We start from the raw sequence: 19,718 nt of genomic DNA, 5'->3' as shown, positions 1-19,718 counted from the left end.
AGGTGGAAGCTCAGAAGCTGCGAGGAACCAGTAACCTATCAGCATGTTCTGCTGGTTAGGCTGGATCGTGGATTATTTATTGTTGGCTAGTTTGGTTGATTTGGTGTGAGAGAAAAATATTGTTCTAGTTTATAATCCACGATCGTTTACGGCGAACCGAACATGCTGTATAGCAACACAAGGATCACGAGCATGCCTCTGCGTGATTCTTTACCATTAGACTGGTCTCAATGGGTTTCATCAGAGTTTTATGAGCATTAAATATTAAATATGCTGACGTGGCACCATATTGATGAAGAGAGATGATAAGAGTTTCATGAGAATAGAGATAGTTTTATGGGGGACGAAACTCTTCTGCACTGTTTTCTAAGGCCACGTTTAGTTCCAAAACTAAATTCCCAAAAAGTGCTACAGTAGCCATCATATCGAATCTTACGATACGTGTATGGAGCATTAAATGTAGACGAAAAAAAACTAATTGCATAGTTTGGTTAGAAATCGCGAGACGAACGTTTTGAGTCTAATTAGTCCATGATTAAACACTAATTACCAAATAAAAATGAAAGTGCTACAGTAGCCAAATTCCTAAATTTTCCTCAACTAGACACAGCCTAAAATATGGACGCGTTGAAACCTGGCACCTCGGCTGAGACTGGCCTTGTATATATTGCGCGACGCTGCGTTCGAAGTGGACGTAGCTATAACGGGCCGGCAAGCAGTGTAGCATCGCATATCTATTGAGCTTCCGATCCGTCCAAGCAGGCGACGGTTACCGTGTAGGCATCAAAGGATCATCAAAGGATCCCATCGCTTCGGATAGGAATATCCAGCCGTGCGTGCGTGCGAGCCATGACGGACCAGCAGCAACCTTTTATATGAAAATGAAAACTCGGTACTCAGCTGCCAAAAAAGAACCTCCACTAAACCGGTGGCCACCATGACAATTGACAACGGACTCTAATCAACGCAGATACACGGAATGAGGCAGCTCAGCTCAATCAACACACGAAAAACACTATAAATATACGTTCAAAGCTGACTCCTGAAAAATAAGCCCTCAATCATAGTCTCATTCCTACAACAGGTCTCTCATCGATGCAAGTCATGCAACATGTCTTAAAAGCAACACGCTGCCATTCGCCATCCACTACAAAATTCACACTAGTAGGGAAAAATATATATTTCTAATTAAACCGAGGAAACCATGAAGACGGATGGAAGCAGAACACACAAGGAGACGAACAGAGAGACCAGCAGGGCAGCGCCATTCGAGGTGGCTGACGGCGAACCAGCCGGGCGGGTGCCTGAACCGGTCTGCGGGGTGGCGGCCTTCGAGCCTGTCCCTGAGAGCATGTCCCTGAACCAGTACGCCGAGTCCTTGGGGTACCGCTTGAGCGTCGTGAAGTCGACGTAGACGATGCCGAACTTGGACGTGTAGCCCGACAGCCACTCGAAGTTGTCCAGGAGGGACCACGCGAAGTAGCCCACCACGTTTGCGCCGTCGTCGATCCCTTTCTTCAGCTCCGTCAGGTAGTTCTTGTAGAAGTCGATCCGAACCGTGTCGTGCAGGTACTCCTCGCGTGTGAGGTTTCCAGGTTGATCCATTCCTGATATTATCATATTCATGGCACCATGATTTGTCAATGCGATTCACGGAAGGCAATGCAAGCATTTCAGGTGAAGGAGACAGGTTATTTCAGGTACCGTTTTCGGATATGATGATGGTCGGATTATGGTACTTTTCCTTTAAGTAGTTCACAACTCCATACATGCCCGATGGGACGATGTAAAGCCAAACTGAGTGCGCCTGCACAGGTACATTCATCATCAGAATTTTCGTGCTATTTTGCACTTGTCAATCTTGTAACACCAACAGAATAAAAGTAGGGTTCAAAGTAGTAACAGGGAGAAGCTTATACCAGCTGTCCAATTTGCACGCCATTTCTTTCAACTGCAAAGTTCAACATGGAAGGAAGAAGGTGATGATCTTCAGAAACTGTAGTGATACACTACAATCACATAGAACCAGAATCACAGGTTGTTGACTCACAGTTATATTGTATGCCCCAGTCAGACGAGTAGCTTGGTGGTCCTTGCTGAGTAGTTTGTTCATTTGAAATGTAGTATGTTGTATATTGATTGATCCCGAAATAGTCTGACGAGCCCTTGACTAGCTTCGCCTGTTCAGGTGTGAAACTTGGTAGCCGATCTTTCACAATGTCCTGCATTGTCTTCGGATATTGTCCATTTATTAATGGATCAAGAAACCTGAATCATGACCATTTGGTATGGTTAATATTGGTAACTGTGTTAAATAAGATATTGAAGTCTGTCACATATTGCTGTTAAGATCTTACCAACCAATATGGAAGTCCCTGGCCCTTCGCGCTGCTGCTTGATCTTCAGTTGAGTTGGTAAGAGGTTCGTACCAGTTGAAGTCTAGAACTATCCCAACCTTGCCTTTCTGAGTTGCCTATAGAGAAAAAAAAAAACTAACTTGTTCTGGATCATTTCCTCACAAAAGACTCAAGAAAATAGTGGATCATTTTATATCTTTTTGTTCTTTATTTTTTTGGAGGGGGGGAGTTTAAATTATATTGATGATAAAAAATGCAGAATATGCTTTACATATTGCAGTTTTCGCCACTAGATTCCTTAGGCACAAGAGGCAAAAATAGTTTTTTTTTTGGTAAAATGCAACATAATACAGGATGGTCATTTGGGTTCAGTTTACTGAGAAAGTAGAAAAAACTAATCTGAGATACCCCGAATATACCATGATGCATTTGTCAGCAGTTAATCTCGTATGTTGGCATGTTGCTATTCGACATTTCGACTGATGTATTTTTTAGAAAAAATGGACCATCACAGCATGTAACCAATAAGGACACCCAATAATTAACACTTGCAGGTTCAGGTTACTTGCTGGTTGCTGCATATATGCAAATTATACTACCATTGACACTTTCAGTGTCAGAGCACCAGTTTGTACATTTTGTCACAAACATGCAAACCTTCCTGGTACAAATACTGAAGTATCTGCAATAGTTCCTATTTGTTTATTCTTCTTTTTCATTGAAAAATACCTGGTATTTATTGCGGTATCTTGCAACAGCAGTAGCATGAGATAAGAGGATGTTATGAACAACAATGTAAGGTTCTGTCGATGAGTTCCCACCGGCAGTGCATTGTGTGCACCGATTAGGGGGGTTAATCCCTTTATCATAACCAAGGAATGATACTATCCTTGGCTCATTTAATGTGAACCAGTTCTTGACTCGATCACCAAAAGTCTTGAAACAAAAATCGGCATAGTCAGCGAATATATCCCTGCAGAACATAATATCCAGAAAAAGAACAAATGAAATGTATATCTAAAAAACAATATCACTTCATAGTTCATACTTGACCATGTGGGTGAAAATACTAAGCCATCATCAAATTGGCCAAGATATTGATGCAAAATTTCAAAATCAAACCACTATCCTACCTTCTAATAGTTGCAAAAGGACAAGTGACAATTTTTCCAGTATAAGTTCATACTATCAATCAACAATGAAGCCTTGAGTCTCAACTATAAAGAAACTTGACAGGTTGGGGAAACATCGCTCCCATGACTTTGCACTAAGAAGAAACCTCAGCTAAACTGGGCAACCCCGTACCCCGACCTCACCCTATAGGGCCGCACCATAACCTGGGCCGGCGACCACTGCTACTACCCCAGGTAGCACTGCACCATTACCACAAGCCGGCACCCTGCCACTATTTTTTTTGGGGAGGCACAAAGAGTTCTTTTTTGGGTGCAAGTTGGGCCGGCAGGCTGGCACCAGTACTCGGTAACCAACCACCACAATACTAGTGTGTTTGCTTGAGTCTCAACTATATGTGTATACAATGTATCAAGTTCATATAGTACAAGACTTCACATATTTCAACATGAAGTAACAAAGACAAGAAGGCTGTTTCTCACTTACACAATTTTTGGGCCTAACCAGCCTTGGTACTTTTTCTGAAGTGCAAGCGGAAGATCATAGTGGTTAAGGTTGGCGTAAGGAGTAAGACCTGCTCAGTTTTGAAGGGAACATTCAGAGAGGGACATAATGTTTCTGTAAAATCTTTGAAGACTGAATTTTCATGTCTGAATCATTACCTTGCTTCATCATGTAGTCTATAAGATTGTTATAATACTGTACTCCTTCTTCATTAACTTTCCCTTCGCCATCTAGATAAACCAAGACACATCAATGGATCTAATAAGTAACTGGTGACTCATACAACTCAACAGTTAGAGTACATGGTGTTAGTAGAGTCAGATTTTATGCACTTGGGAAGATCCTGGACCAGGAGATTGAAAACCGGTATGCATCAAAATTTAGGCTTTTCATGAGATCAACATCTTCCTGTACAAGGATAAAGAAACCAAATATCAGACAAAAAGAAACAGTTCCTAATTTCTAAATGAAGAATTAATTCTTGGTGTGAGATGTTTCTTGCTAGCTCTCTCAAGATTTCCGAAAATCATATACTCTAAGGCAGTTTGGCATGCAACAAGCCTAGCTAATGCACTTTTAGCTTTGCACAGAGGCCAACACTACCTTAAGATTGCTTGTTCCCAGATTTGAGTTCACTTGGGATACTCTTTTGTTTTTCCACATTTGTTCATGTTTTAATAAAAATTGATTGCTACTACTACATAAATGAAAGCATCCCCATGGCCAGTAAAATAACGATCATGGTCTGATCCATCAACCAACTGAAAGTTTAAGCAATGAATTTAAAACAGATGTGGGACCTTATTTGATTGCGACGTACCTTGTAGCGATGATATTCGTCTGTTGCAACATCTGCGTTCCCGTCTTCAGCAATCTTTCCTGTTCATTACAAACACACGCTAGGCGTTAGCATTCATAAATTATATTATAAGCTAAGTTAGGACAAGTCGGCAGATTCCATTTCCCATCCCTCAACTTGAGATTTGAGCACAAGTCTCAGCTCTTGCATCCTCACCACTCCCTGAGGCCCGAGCCAAACGGTAATGCCCATATATCCAATTTCGGTAACATTCTAGTCATGAGAAGTCATCGACTAGTGTGCGTTGCAAATATCAGCAAATGATTACTTAGGGAATCACTATGCCAAGCAGTCAAAGAAGGATATGCCTTACTAGTACTTGTATAGCACTTGCGACGGCGATGCGTTACCGGGGGTGTGGACGAAGGGATCCCAGATGCAGGGCCCGCGGCCGCCGGACGTCGCGGCGCCCTCGACCTGGTACGCGGACGTCGCCGTCCCGAAGATGAACCCCTTGGGGAACGCGTCCCGGCTCAGGCCTCCCGTGTCCGCCCCCACGGCACGGACGCGAAGCCCACGGCTGCCGAGCGGCACGACGGCCAGGGCCAGCAGCAGCAGCTGGATGCGGCGGCAATGCGCTGCCGGCGGAGCCGCTGGCCCCGCGGCGCCCATCCCGGCGAGCAAGAGGCTTTCAGCACGGTAGTTTCAGCTCAAGCGCGTGCGTGCGCCTCCTTCACTCACTCGCTCAACAGGTCACAGACGCAGTCAGTCAATCTGGTCGGCGTCGGGTCATCTCTCAGTCATATCTGCCGCTGCCCGCTGCCCGCCCGGGGCGGCAGTCTGGCATGGCACGTGACGGGGACTTCAACGGCAGATTTAACTTTTTACCATTATTAAGATGGAACCTCAGATAGCATCTCAACGGTTGTCGTTATATTTTCACCAGCAAAGACGGAAAACAGATATAAAAATACCTCTTTTGCACACGTGGCACGCTAGCCCTCGCGCCCGCAGGGATCAAGTCAGCATACGGGCGTCCAGTGTCTCTCCTACCCCCTGCTCTCTTCCTACTCTCAACACATTTGTCATCGGTGTCGATCCTGCTGCCGTCGCCCGCGTCGAGGACAAGGAGATGATGCGACTCGCGTGGAGGGGGAAGGGCCTCCGCTAGGGGGCCTGGCTAGCCGACGACACGGTGGCGGCGCGGGGCCCACCACGGGCCGTGCTGGGGGTGGCTCGATGGCCATAGGACGCTGGTGGCGCTGCTGTGCAGCAGCACGCGCGCGGGGAGAGGCCTTGGCGGGGCTAGGCTAGCCCACACGACCGCACGTGGGGTGGCGGCCCTGCTCTGCTTAGGAAACCGAGAGGCAGAGGCGCGACGACGGGAGGGCCAGGGGCGCGGGGAGGGGCCTCGGCGGTGCCGGGCTAGCCCGCACTACCGCGTTGGGGCGGCGGTGGCGGCGGCGGCTGCCCTGCTCTGCTCGGAAAAATGAGAGGCAAGGGTGCGATGACAGGAGGGCCGCGGGACACGCGCCGATGGCCATGACCGTGTCGCCTCTCCACCTCGCTGTCGGCGCCCGCGTTGAGGACAAGGAGACGGCGGCAGCGAGGTGGGCGAGGAGACGGCGGCGCGGGTGCTCTGCAAGCTCACCGAGAACTCGGACAACACGTGGGCCGTCGCGGTGCACGGCGGCGTCACGGCGCTGCTCGACCTTTGCACGGACCACAGAGCGAGTAGTGGCGAGCTCGTGTGCGCAGCGTGCTGGGTGTTGCGGAGCCTCGCAGGCGTGGACGAGATCAGGCAGCGCACCGGACCTCGTCAAGGGTGGCGACTCCGCCGGGACAGCCGCGATGGAGGAACGGAGCATGTTGTCGACATGGTGCTCGCAGGTGGCGGTGCTGGAGCATGAGGTCGTGGGGGCGCTGGAGCCTAAAGTCGTGCTGGAGCTTCGCGCAGTTGTGCCGCGCCGACGTCGCAGAAGATGTCGCCGCCATGGTCGTCGTTGTCGAGCCCAACGAGGGGATGCAGCTGGTCCCTTCGCTCCTGTTCGAGCAGCCCCGTGGGCGGCTTTTCGGCCGTCGCAGACGTCCTCGCCGCCGTCTCTCCTCGCTCACGGCAGTAGCCGCGGCCACCATTCTCGTCGGAGGACTCGCCACAACCACCTTCCTCGGGTCTCCGATGGCGACCTACCCTGGGCCGCTCTGGGCGGAGCTGTTCAACGCGATGTCCAGCCAACTCGTGGCGCTCGGCGTTGGCGAGGTTGGCTCTGTCGACGAGGCCGTCCGGAGGCTCGCGTTGGCGCTGCACGATCGCGGCGAGGGCGCCAACAAGGTGGCCGTGTGTGCCGCGGTGCAGGAGGTGGAGAGGCGCACCGAGGAGCTCGCGCCGCTGCTGGGCCGCCTATCGGGCGTCGTCAACAACGTGTTGCTCACCGCGCTGGGCCTCCGCAACGCCGAGCTCAACTACTTCATGGCCCTCATCGCCGTCCCCTGCCGGGAGCGCGCGGTGCTCGGGAAGCCTGCCAGGGAGGGCGGTTATTCCTTGTACACACGGGGAGTAGGAAGAGAGCAGGGGTAGAAGAGACATTTGACGTCCGTATGCCGACTTGGCAAGCGAGAGCGAGGTTGGCTGATTTACTATGAGAGAAAAATACTATTTGTTAAAAAAAAAATACCAAACAAACGGGGCGACGGCGGCAGCCAGCTCAGGCCTGTCGGCGTGGCCGCGGGGTAGCCGGGTAGGTGCGATCTGGGTTGGTGATCCACTGGTCCGTGGAGGCGTGGACCCGACACCAGCGTGGCGGTCGCACATTTCGCGGCCCGCGGTTCACGGCTATGTCCTCGGCTCTGTGAGCAGTGATGCACGGTAGCGTCGTACCGTGCCGGGAGGTCTTGCTAGCCATCACTCACTCGTTGCTGTCTGAAAGGACCGAACGAACAATCCGTGAGCTGTGACGCACTACAGAACGTACGGTAGTGGATCTGTGCTAGCTGTTTGTTCCCTCCGGCAAAAAAGTTCAGCCCGGTCGCATGTAATGTTTGATAGCTAATTACAAAAACTAATCATATAGATGGAAGCTAATTTACAGGACGAATCTAGGAGTTCTAATTAATCCATGATTTGACAATATAGTACTACCGTAAACATTTGGTAATTATTGATTAATTAGGCTTAATAGGTCCTATGTGACACAGACTAAACTTTGGTCAACGGTGAAACATTTGAAGCGAGTGTCCTCATTTTTTGAAGGGATAAACCAGACTTGATCCAGTCTGAACAGGTCGAGTCGAGCAGATGAACAGCACGAGCACGTGATACCGGAAACTGGCTGAGAATGACTCAACTTCGTCAGTCAAGCCGATGCTTGCACTTGCGGCTTGCATGTGATGTGGTTTCAACCGGGCGGCACATGCGTTCCCAGCTTTCCCCCTCTCTACAGATTACAGGGTGGGAGCTGGTTAACACCTGAACCCCCTTTAAATCATCCATATACACATAATAAAATACAGGCACGTATCAACACCAAGTGGCACAAATTTTGCTAACAAGCTTTGCAACAATGCCTTGCATACATATAGTTACATGTCAGCCCCGCGACGTCGACGACAAGCTGAAGCTCCGTGTGACCCAACGTCGTTACCTGCCGGCGGACAGTTCGATCGCGTCCTGGTTGTAGACGGAGTCCTCGCCCCAGTCGAACCGCTGCTGCATCCGCTCGTAGTCCTGCCTCCTCGTCACCTCCACCTGCTGCCACTCCTCCCACCTCTCGGCGAGGCCCTCGCCTTCCAGCATCCGGACCACCTCGGACATGGACGGCCGGTCCTCGGGCGAAGCTTGCGTGCAGAGCAGCGCGATCTGGATCATCATCTCCACCTCCTGCCCGTTGTAATTGTTGTTCAGGTTGCGGTCAACGATGGCGTCGAGATGCCCTTCCCTTTGCAGCTTCTTGACCTGCAAATTTGCAGCAAGATCGTAAGTGTATTGCGAAGAGAAATCTCATGCGATGTGTATGCTTGCATCAAAACACTGAAAGCTCTTCGTACACAGAAGCGGTTCAGACAACAGCTACGGGAGATCAATTATACAAGAGATAGGAATCGGCTTACATGATCAAGTAATAACACATCATCTTCTTCCTCCAAACGTGAAAAGTCGATGGCACGCTGACCAGTGACTAGCTCGAGAAGCATTATGCCATAGCCAAAAACATCGGTTCTCTCGGATGACTTCCCAGTGGACAGATATTCGGGGGCAATGTGACCCATGGTTCCACGGACCTGAGTAGTCACGGATGTCTTCTGTACATCCACCAGCTTGGCCAAGCCGAAATCACCAACAACCGGTTCAAAACCTTCATCAAGCAAGACATTGGCAGCCTTGACGTCACGATGTATAATCTTAGGATTGCAGTGCTCGTGCAAATACTCCAGTCCACGAGCTGTGCCTATAGCCACTCGCTTCCTTGCAGACCAATCTAATACTGGCTCCCCAGGTTTAAATTCTGAATCGTTGACATGATAAGCACGTATTAGATGACGACGTATTACAGCAAAATCATCACTATGAAAGGGAAATAGTATAGAAGGCGTGAAAGATTTGTTTGTTAAAAATAAAAAGTGGCAAAGTTTTCCACTCATTGAATGCATATACAGTGAAATATAAATTAATGCAACTAGCTATCCATACATGGTGTAGCTATGATGTAATGTACTAGAAATAGTAGACTATGACCTGTTCAATCAGCAAAATGGAACAGTTCTGATACCAAAGAGGTCCCTACTCAAAAACACTTTACATATCCTCAACAAAAAGATGCAAATATCTGCTAAGTGCTAACCCACTCTGTAGGTTAACTGGATGACAAATCTCAAGCATCTGTAGACCAGATCTCACCTACCTGGTAAATTTAGATCATTTTAACACTGTATTAGAAACCAATCGTGCAGAATTACATCTAACTTAGAGCATATGAAACATGTATTTTCAACAAAGAGTTACCTAAAGGGGCAACTGAACTCACTATGCTAGCTTCTAAATACATGAGTTGCATAATCTGTAAGCACACTCATGGTCTAAGTAACTTCATAGAGTAGTAACAGTACAGAACTAAATGCAATGAAACAAGTGATTAGCTAGTTAAGACTTAAAAAAAGAGAGTACCTCGCAGACGGTAGGCCACACTAAGATTCTGCATGAAAGGATAAACAAGTAGGCGCTCTGTTTGTGTCGTGCAGAAACCAATCAATCTTAAAAGATTCCGGTGAACTGCAACACTGATCAGCTCAACCTCACGCAAGAAAGCAGCCTCTCCACCAGGACTCTCATAATCAGTTAAGCGTTTTACAGCAATCTTAGTGCCATCTGGAAGTGCTCCTTTATATACTTTCCCAAAACCCCCTTGTCCAAGAACATTTTTCTCACTGAAATTATCAGTTGCAAGTTGCAATTCTCGCCATGCAAATCTTTTCAACTGGCCAAATGCAATTCTACGATCATCTTCACCTGGGGAGCATAAATTATCCGTTCAGTTAGTTCAATGCAAATCTTTTGAAATGTGGAATTTGAAAGATTGGCAGTGTCTTAGGAACACATCTAAATATGCTAGTTTCTAGTGTGCCATCATCAGTGTTAAACTGGTACAGTAACCAGAATATGCCACTCCAAAGACGTACAATGGCATACATAGGCCAGTTCTGGAAACCATGGTTTTAATTAATCATTATACTAATTCTACTTGAGCTTAATTTTTTTTTAATTTCTTTGAAAGAGAACTTAGTTTCAGCGCTCTACATATCAGCTTTAACTTATTGGTTTCATTTCTTTGTTTAATACGTGATGAAATTATGCGGATTGCAGTATTTTTTTTGCTAATGAACAAGTGTAGCTGCAGCAAGGTGATGATATAAAATGCAGCTTAACCTGCTGGCCCCCGCGTCGTCCCTTCCGTGGGCGACTCGGGCGGCGACCCCGACCACACCGCCATCGGCCCTTCCCTCCCCATCCCATCCCCTACTGCTGCCAGAGCTCGCCGGCGGGTGCCCGCGCGGAGGCGATGAAGGCGGCGGCAGGGCCCAGCTCCCTCTTCCTCTACTCTTTTCCCACCTCGCTCCTCCATGGCTGCAGGTTTCGTTGGCCGGCGGTGGCGCGGCTGCGCGGGCGACCGGATCCGTACTCCTCCATCGCGGATCTGCGCTCTGCTCGCTCTCTGGCTCGTCTTCGGCTTCACCGACACCCTCCGTGTCTCCTTCCTCATCTCCGACGTGCGTGGGCGGCCGGCGGGGCGGGTTCAGCCCCCCAGGGCCCGGATCTGCCGCCACCGTCACCGGATCCGCGTGGACGGCTGGTGCATAAGGTCGCGGCAGCGTCGTGGCTGTGGCCCACAGCCGGGTGGTGGTAGCGCATGCGGTTGCGGCTCGCCGGCGCTGGCGGGCGGCCACTGCTTGCTGCGACTATGGTGCGGGGGCCTGATGCAGTGGCTCCTGTCCTTCCGGTGGCTGCCCGCACCGTGGCCACGTCGGGAAAGGCTGCTGTTCAGGGCAACGAATCACGGCGAGGCGCGGCGACGTGGACGGCGCATGGCGGCGAATGGCTGACAGGCTGCTGACTAGGGGGCACTGGATCTGGCGCCACGGCCACATCTGGTGCCCCCGGGGCAGGGGGCGGCGCCCGTGGTGGGGCATGCGCCTGACGGTGGCTGGCGGAGGTCGGCAGCGTCGACGGCGGGTGCTTGTGCCGGCGACGGTAGCTGGCGACGGCTTCGGCGTGCGGTAGGGTGACGCGCGTGGCAGGGTAAGTCCAGTTCTGCATGTTGCCCGATCGGAGGGGGTGGCAGCCGACGCAGCTGTGCGGCTGCTGTGAGCAGCCGGCGCGTCGATGCCCCTCTGGAGAAGCTTCTGCGGGATGGCAGTGACGACGACGGTGGCGACAGGCTATGGTCCAGCATCTTGGCTCGACGTATGTGCTAGGGGCACCTCGGGCGAAAGCCTTGGCGACAGCGACGCCTGTGGGCGCCGTTTTCCTTGTTGGGGGCGTCGTGTTCTTGTGCCCCCAACCATGTCTTCCACGGGTGAAAACCCGGTCCTTTCCTGGACAAACGACGGCGACGCATTCGGCGTCGTACCCTTCCTGAAGGCGTCGCTGTGGAAATTCGTCTCGGTCGTGATGTCTCCTTCGGCTGATGTCCTCCGCCTCTCGGCGCCCGGTTGATGCGAGACGGCGAGTTCTGCATCGCGAAGTCGGAGCTGCTGCATCAGGGGATGTAGCTTGGCAACGATGACGCGTGTCGAACCCTCCTTCTCCGACGGCTGGGTTTTCAGTTTTAGAGGCTCGGCAATCGCCGCGGGCGGGGCGTGGGATCATGGCAGGAAGTCGGAGCTGCTCTTCGCGGGGCCGTTGAGCTCGGCAACGATGACCTGCTGCAGCCTACTGCTTCGGGCCCGTTGGTCTGACATCTTATGATGGGTTGTCGGTGTTTTGCCACGGGAAGTCGGAGCTGCGAGCTGCTTTGCAACTATGCTCGGCAACGATGACTCATGGTAGTGTGTACTCTGTCGCGTTGCATGGGTGGGTAACCTTTCGTTGTGTTTGGCGCCATGCTTGGCTACCTTTTGCTTGTATATAAACTCCATTCGTCTTAATTGAAAGGCAGAGCTCCTGCCATTGTTTCAAAAAAAATGCAGCTTATTCACTACCTGATACATCCACAAATACTTCACGTAGATGGCTTTTCCTCCTTCCATTACAGATAATGAATATAGCCCCTATGATTAGAAGCCCCATCAGACCTCCAACTGTTCCAAGCACAATGCCTATTGTCGAACCACGGGATGAACCTATAAAAAAGCGACAATATTATCAGATGCCTCTAATTATTTGACAAACGTCCAACAGGGAGTCTGTTCCCTGTGCTATTTGACAAATGTACAATAAAGAACACAAAAATGCATGTCTTGTTACCTTGGTAAGACATATTTGAGGCACATGGATGGAGGAAGTTTGCTCCACAGGTCAAGTTATTACCTGAAAAACTGTGAAGTAAATAAACCTTTGTTAGCTCTCAAAATTAGCACGCATGGACGCCACATAAATTTTATAATGATCACTTATTCCACAGTACTTGTAACGTGCAACTTGAAACAGCTGGGGAGGTATTTGACCAGTGAGTTTATTGTAAGCCAGCCGACTGCCATCATATGAAGAAAAAAGTTGGTATAAGACAAGAATTTAAGTCTTGTGAGAAAAAACTATCATTTGAGTGCTAAACCTTACATGTCTGTCAAGCTTGAGATGCTTGCTAGCGTATCAGGTATAGAGCCATTGAGATTGTTTTGACTTAGTATCCTTGTTAAGAAACAGAAACAGAAAACAGGAATGTCAAGTCATTGAATGTCCATAAAACAAATGAATAAGGATTCTAGTACATACAGAAGCTGGAGCTTTGAAAGCCTGCCAAGAGAAGCTGGTATTGGCCCAACCAACAGGTTGTCTTCCAAATCTAAGCTTGTCAACCGAGAGAGGTTGCCAAACTGCTCTGGTATGCCACCAGTGATGTTGTTACCAGGCAATGACCTGCAGTATCATACATTACATTGATCAACAAAACAGGGAATTCATGGCGACATGATATAACAACAAAGCCATTATTTCATCTAGCAAGCCAAAAAAACACACACTAATACTTAGTTACTTTTAGATGCTAATTAGTTTGCAAAGAATCGTAAGCACAGTAGTCAGTAGCAATTACATCACAGCCACTACCTAAAATATTTAGGTGCATCATCAATCTAGAAGAGCGCACTTACAGAACATTTAAATACTCCAGATCTCCGATTCTTGGTGACAGAACTCCAGTAAACCCCATAGAAGCCAATGTTCTGCAGGAGGGTATCAGGAAGGTAAACTCAGAAAAAATGGAGATCGTATCATATAGCTCAATGATGAGTTTAGCACACCAACATATTGCAGGTTGAATTGCAACCGCATCAAAGTTAATAATTACATGCTAAAGTAAATGCCTCTCAACTGATATTTGGAGCTGTTAGAGACCTTAAGAGCTTATCGTAATGAATGTAGGAAATGTAATACCAAATAAAATTAGCTCCGAGCTAAGTGATCTATTCGTCAACTAATCGAAGTACAAAAGTTAAAAATAAGAGTGCAGAGAAAAAAAATGCTGCAACTTACACTTGCACAACATTGTTGTTATTGTCACAAATAACAGAATTCCAAGTGCAAGGGTTAACTTGATTTTGGTTCCAGTCAGAAAGCTGATTGCCAGTAGCATTTAGTTTCAGCTTCATATCGTACAAGGCATCACCTAAGTAAACAAAAGATTCTTTTTTACTTGCAAGAGCTTGAAAATTATGTGCTGATAGTGAAAGTGAACTAAAAAAAAGTGAAATACACATATGATAGGCATGTGAGTAACCTTGACGATCAGATGCTGAGAATGGGAGCAGAGATGCTATAACTAGAATAATGTTGAGCAGCTCCATCTTTCTTTATTATTACTGTAGCAGCAGAGGAGTTCCTTGGAAAGCTTGCCTGACCAGAAAACATGCACAAACTGATCATGTTAGTGGTCCGTGCCTGACCTGGTTAACCAACAAAATCAGTTCGTAGTGGAATACAAAGCACACAATAAATGAAGAAGTAAGGCACAGACATGGCAAGTTGTCAAATACAAATGCTCTGCACTTGTTTGAACTGAAAGAAAATTAGTATCCACATCTGATCAGCATATTATGGAAGAAATGCAAGTGTTGTCCTGAACTCAGACCAGAGCATACATCTGTTTAAGAAATTAGCCAAAACAGATTTTATAATGCATACAGTGAAGCAGTAAAACAAGCATAGTTTATTTCTAAATAAGATACTAGTACAGGACAAAAAAGAAATATGCATCCATTTCAGGTACTGAACAAGAGAAGCCCCACCCCCTCAGTTCCCCCAGTCTAACCCAACCAACCAGTTAGCTAGCCCTGAGGTGGTCCCAAAATCTCTGGAGTCAACCCTGAATTCCCAATTTCCAACATATTAGAACCCGAATTTTGATGTCTACAAGGCACGGGTATAGAAAGATGCCGAAATGATATTGGAGAAGTTAATTTCATGAAATCGCCTAAACAATTAATCAGAATGGAATCCCAGCCAAAGCAAGCAAGCGCGCACAGAGAGAGCTAGCATCAATTCGAGAGAAACAAGGGAAGCGAGTGAAAAGTGGGCAAGAGCTCCAAATACTTTATCAGCGATTCGTTAAGAGCTTCGAGAACGACGGAGCGAGAAAACACTCACACGCAGAGAGAGAGACCAGGGCTCGCTCGCCCGCGCCGCCGCTCCGTCCGCGACAGCGAGATTCGGTGGCTCACGCCGCCTCCCTCATCATCATCATCTTCTGCTCTGCTCCACCTCCACCACCACCGCGGCCGCCGCGCGTGTGAAGGCGTAGGTGGTGGACGACTCGACCGGCGCCGGAATTGATCCCTGATGCTGTTCCGAAACGGGAGCCCATCGCTTTTTTTTTTGGCAGGCGCGCGCGATTCGGCAGGTAGCAGCAGGGCGTTTGGTTCCGCCTAACTTTAGTCGCTATCCTACGATGTTTAGTGGAGTATTAAATATAAACTAATTATGAAACCGGTATAAATCGAGATTAATTTGTAAGATGAATTTTTTAAGTATAATTAATTCACGTTTTGATAATATAATGCTATAGTAAACATGTGTTAATAATGGATTAATTAGACTTAATGAATTTGTCTCATGGATTACTGACAAATTCTTTAATTTATTTTTTTATCAATATCCGAACACCACGTACGATACTCTAGGTGACATCCAATAAGACATCTCTTAGACTTATACCTTGCATTGAACACTCGGTCGGTGTTTGGTTTCAGAGACTGAAGTTTAGTTCATGTCACATCGGACGTTCAAATGCTAATTAGGAGGACTAAACATGAGTTAATTATAAAACTAATTACACAGACAGAAACCAATTTACGAGATAAATCTATTAAACCTAATTAATCTATCATTAGCACATATTTACTGTAGTACCATATTGTCAAATCATGAACTAACTCAGCTTAATAGATTTGTCTCGCAAATTAATTTCAATATGTGCAGTTAATTTTATAATTAGTCTATATTTAATGTTTTAAATTAGTATTAAATATCTGATGTGACGGGACACAACTTAACACTCCAGTAACTCTGTCCGGTGGGTGGGTGGATCTTTCGAACCTCCCTTTCTCGAGTCCCTTCCGATAAGGTGGAATTGGACTTTGGCAGAAGCTGCTGCGATCGCTTGTTTTTTTTTTTTCCTGTGAGCGATGACGGGCTTTTCTGCGCCTGTCCGGCTCCACGGATTCGCCGAACGGGCGAGACGAGGCGGACGCCATCACGGCTTCGGTGCACGGACTGCTGTCTGCATGTAGTTTTCGTGTTCGGTCGGGCGCATACTTTTTTGTCTGGTCTGTACTCTCTTTCCTGCTGACGGGAGCACTGTCATCTAAAAACGAGAGAAAGCGTTGTGGGCCCCTATTCATTTCGAGAGAGAAAAAAACACCCTATGGCTATAAGCCAAATCGATAAGTTCAAACAAACATAGTAGACTATTACATAAATTCATAAATAAAAGATATAGGAACACAAAGTACAACGACAAAAAGGAGTAGCACTATTTTTATTAAGGTAGGTTTGGCCGGACTCCTCACTGTTCCTTTGCCGGAGCAAAAGCCGGACCGTCTCCGTATATACACAAAAGGCTCTGGCTCCTTCTCCCGTTGTGTAGAAAGTCTTACTGCTTCCATCGCGTTTGGTGTGGTTTCGCTGCCGGGAGCAGTCACGGAGCTAGAGCGCGACCAAATACGCCATTGGATCCATGGATGACCATATGTTATTCTCCTTAGCGTCATCTTGTCTTTTGCTAGTCCCGACCTAAGCCATTGAGTTAGACTTGTCTTCAAAAATTCTTCTATTTATGGCTCCGTTTGGCTGCCATTATAAGCTGGCTTATCAGCTATGGTATAATATTTTTCTTTTCCAATAAATCAGCCGTACAAATCAGCATAAGCGACTTATAGACCATCCGAACAGAGCCTATTTTTCTTCCAAATTTTCAAGCCATGTACATAATGAATGATGCCACTAATAATGTCATCTCTCTTATTGTAATATTTGCAGTGAATTAAGCCACCAAAAGTTCAATGGTCCGATTTCTATGTTGTGACAGCTATATGCATTGTCCTGCCCAGTTCTTAAGCTGTCAAACTTTGTTTATAAATGGGCAATGAATGTAAAAGTGTACTGTTGTCTCTGGTTCTTTAGTCACAAAACATGTACTCCCTCCATACTTAAAAATAAATTCGTTTTGGACAGCGACACGATCTCCAAAGTATTACTTTGACTCTTTATTTTTATAAAAATATTTATCAAAAAATGATATATGTATATTTTTATAAAAATATTTTTCAAGACAAACCTATTTATATGACTTTCACATTTCCAAACTTAACAACTTAAAAGTTATTCATGATTTTATATTTCCAATGTCTGATCTAAGCCTGGTTCAAAATGACTTTATTTTTTTTAATACGGAGGGAGTATATTTAATTACACGGTCAGTTTCAAGCCTATAATTTACCTGTCGTATTGTTCTTTGCGTGTACTAGAGACGAGATGAACTAGTGCTTCCCCTCAAACCGACTTGACGCTAGGTTGGAGCATCTCCAATAGTTTTTTTTTTATGAAATAATTGGTAAATCAATGAGTTTTTCTAGTGTCAAGTTTGGAGCATATTTGTTAGGTTCCTCCCCTAACTGTTTTCAAAATATGATTCTAAAAAATAGAAGACAATTTTGTATCGAAAATTTTGGACTATTTCTAAACCACCTTAACCACTTATATATTTCTGTTTCTCCCTTGTACATTTGTATTCGAACCTTTTCTACGCACGTGTATATTTGCACACGATTCAATCAATTTTCCCAACTACAAAAAGATTAGAACTTGAGATAAGAGTTGTTAGAGAGTGTGTTTTTTAATCTTATCAAAAAAATTAAGATTGAGAGTGGGTTTTAGAAACTCTTGGGCCTTTGTTTGGATGCCTATATATTCACATCAATCCACAAACGTTGAGGTGGATTGGAGTAAAAATTAGTTTACTTTCTACCTCAATTCGCCTCTACACATGTAGATTGAGGTAAATACATGGACCAAACAAGCTAGCACACCGATGGCCGATCCTATCTAGGTTTAAACATTATAAGAGGCCCATAGAGAGTTTAGACTTGTTTAGTTTCTCCCCCTAAAATTTACTCCATATCGCATTAAATGTTTAGACACATGCATAGAGTATTAAATATAGACTAAAAAATAACTAATTGCACAGTTTACAACTAATTTACGAAACAAATCTTTTAAGCCTAATTAGTATATAATTTGATAACGCGGTGCTATAGGAACGCATGTGTTAATGACGGATTAATTAAGCTTAATAAATTCGTCTTATGGATTATTGACGGATTATGTAATTTAATTTTTTATTAATATTCAAACACCTCATACGACACTTCATATAATATCCGACGTGACGCCCTAAAATTTTACTGACTCAGTCTAAATAAGGTGTGAGTTGCCTAACAGTCGCCGCAGTCCACCCCGACCGGTTTTCTAAAGGTGAAAGTGTGAAACGGTGGATTAATAAACAGGGTACAGGGCAGTACACACAGACACAGGAACGTGGTACAACTGTACAAGTAATGATGACGACCGATCGTGCCATGAATTTTTGCAGCTCCAACGTGGAACACTCGAGGAAGCGCGTGGCCCGAAAACTCGCGAACGGCAGTTGTCCAAAGGTAGTGTTTAGTTTTCAAAATTTTGTAAAATTTTTTAAGATTTTTCGTCATATCGAATCTTTAGACGCATGTATGAAGTATTAAATATAAATAAAAAATAAAACTAATTACACAGTTTAGACGAAATTCACGAGACGAATCTTTTAAGCCTAATTAGACTATGATTGGACACTAATTACCACATAACAACAAAAGTGCTACAGTATCATTTCTCAAAAAAAATTCATCGACTAAACAATAGGGATGAAAACGGTACGGATATTTTCCGACCGTATTCGAAACCGAATCCGTTTAGAGGGGTTGAGATCTGTCTATATCCGAGTCCGGATATCCAACATCCGATACAGTATCCGTATCCAAATACTCAAATCGCATATTTATGATGTCGATATTCAATCGTATTCTATCCGACATAGTTGACACTATCCACATTCAAATCCAAATCCGAACAAAAATATAAAAACAAATATAATATCAGTAATATCCGTCCGTATCCTACCCGTTTTCATCCCTACTGAACAAGGCCCAATTGCGAAGAACCCAATACGCAGCCAGCGGCGTCGAGGATCGCCTGGCGCCGGTCTCCCGCTTCTCACAGTCCCAGCGGCACCGGCACCTTGCGCAAGAAAACCGAGCCGAGCCTACGCGCCCCGGTTGGGAAAAAAACCAGACCGAGCCGGCGGCCGCGGGGGTAGTCTGTGACGCCGGCCTGCGGTGCGTCTTAGAGTCCGTCTGTTCGGACCGAAACCGCCGCTCGGCAATTTTTTCCCGCGTGAGTGGATCCAGGCCCAGCTCTCGTTTCCGTCCGCGCGCTTCTGGCCCAACTCGGTTTCCCGCCCGCATGTGGGCTTAGCTTCCTGTGACCTGGCCCGTTCCAGCAACAGATCTTGAAAAATAAATTAAAAAAGGCAAAAGTAGCCAAGGATAGGATTCGAGCACAAGAGACATGCTGCTTCAGAGTTGTCACTCTCCAACACTACACCATACAGATGTTCGTGATAATTGTATAATAGTTTTATTATTAAATACACTGAACTATTTAAAGTAAAAAAAAGTATCCAACCACT

The 19,718-nt window shown here is 46.4% G+C and overlaps 2 protein-coding genes across 3 annotated transcripts; both read right to left on the bottom strand.

Annotated features, from left to right (window-relative positions):
- Window positions 1-1,000: 1,000 nt before the first annotated feature.
- LOC136521274 (beta-glucosidase 8-like) lies at window positions 1,001-5,579 on the bottom strand. Its single transcript, XM_066514983.1, has 11 exons — window positions 5,202-5,579; window positions 4,813-4,871; window positions 4,325-4,400; window positions 4,151-4,222; window positions 3,975-4,062; window positions 3,087-3,330; window positions 2,358-2,473; window positions 2,051-2,268; window positions 1,920-1,951; window positions 1,705-1,807; window positions 1,001-1,607 (listed from the first exon to the last, which is right to left on the bottom strand). The coding sequence occupies exons 1-11, from the start codon at window positions 5,461-5,463 to the stop codon at window positions 1,189-1,191; spliced, it is 1,689 nt and encodes a 562-aa protein (XP_066371080.1). The 5' UTR covers window positions 5,464-5,579; the 3' UTR covers window positions 1,001-1,188.
- Window positions 5,580-8,107: 2,528 nt separating this feature from the next.
- On the bottom strand, window positions 8,108-15,340 carry LOC136521261 (LRR receptor kinase SERK2-like). Of its 2 annotated transcripts, XM_066514966.1 has the most exons (12): window positions 15,086-15,340; window positions 14,220-14,335; window positions 13,976-14,108; window positions 13,594-13,665; window positions 13,217-13,360; window positions 13,061-13,132; window positions 12,909-12,974; window positions 12,749-12,819; window positions 12,484-12,624; window positions 9,953-10,294; window positions 8,899-9,293; window positions 8,108-8,743 (listed from the first exon to the last, which is right to left on the bottom strand). In XM_066514966.1, exons 2-12 carry the CDS (start codon window positions 14,284-14,286, stop codon window positions 8,429-8,431), a joined length of 1,818 nt encoding a protein of 605 aa, XP_066371063.1. In that variant the 5' UTR covers window positions 14,287-14,335; window positions 15,086-15,340; the 3' UTR covers window positions 8,108-8,428. The 2 variants fall into 2 exon arrangements, with proteins under 2 accessions (XP_066371063.1, XP_066371071.1); XM_066514974.1 differs by lacking the exon at window positions 15,086-15,340 and having other exon boundaries at window positions 14,220-14,354.
- Window positions 15,341-19,718: the final 4,378 nt, after the last annotated feature.

Source organism: Miscanthus floridulus, chromosome 2 (genome assembly GCF_019320115.1).
Source record: "Miscanthus floridulus cultivar M001 chromosome 2, ASM1932011v1, whole genome shotgun sequence".
NCBI classification, from domain to species: Eukaryota; Viridiplantae; Streptophyta; class Magnoliopsida; order Poales; family Poaceae; genus Miscanthus; species Miscanthus floridulus.
The sequence above is the reverse complement of the archived record's forward strand: the minus strand, read 5'-3'. Positions and strand labels throughout refer to the sequence as shown.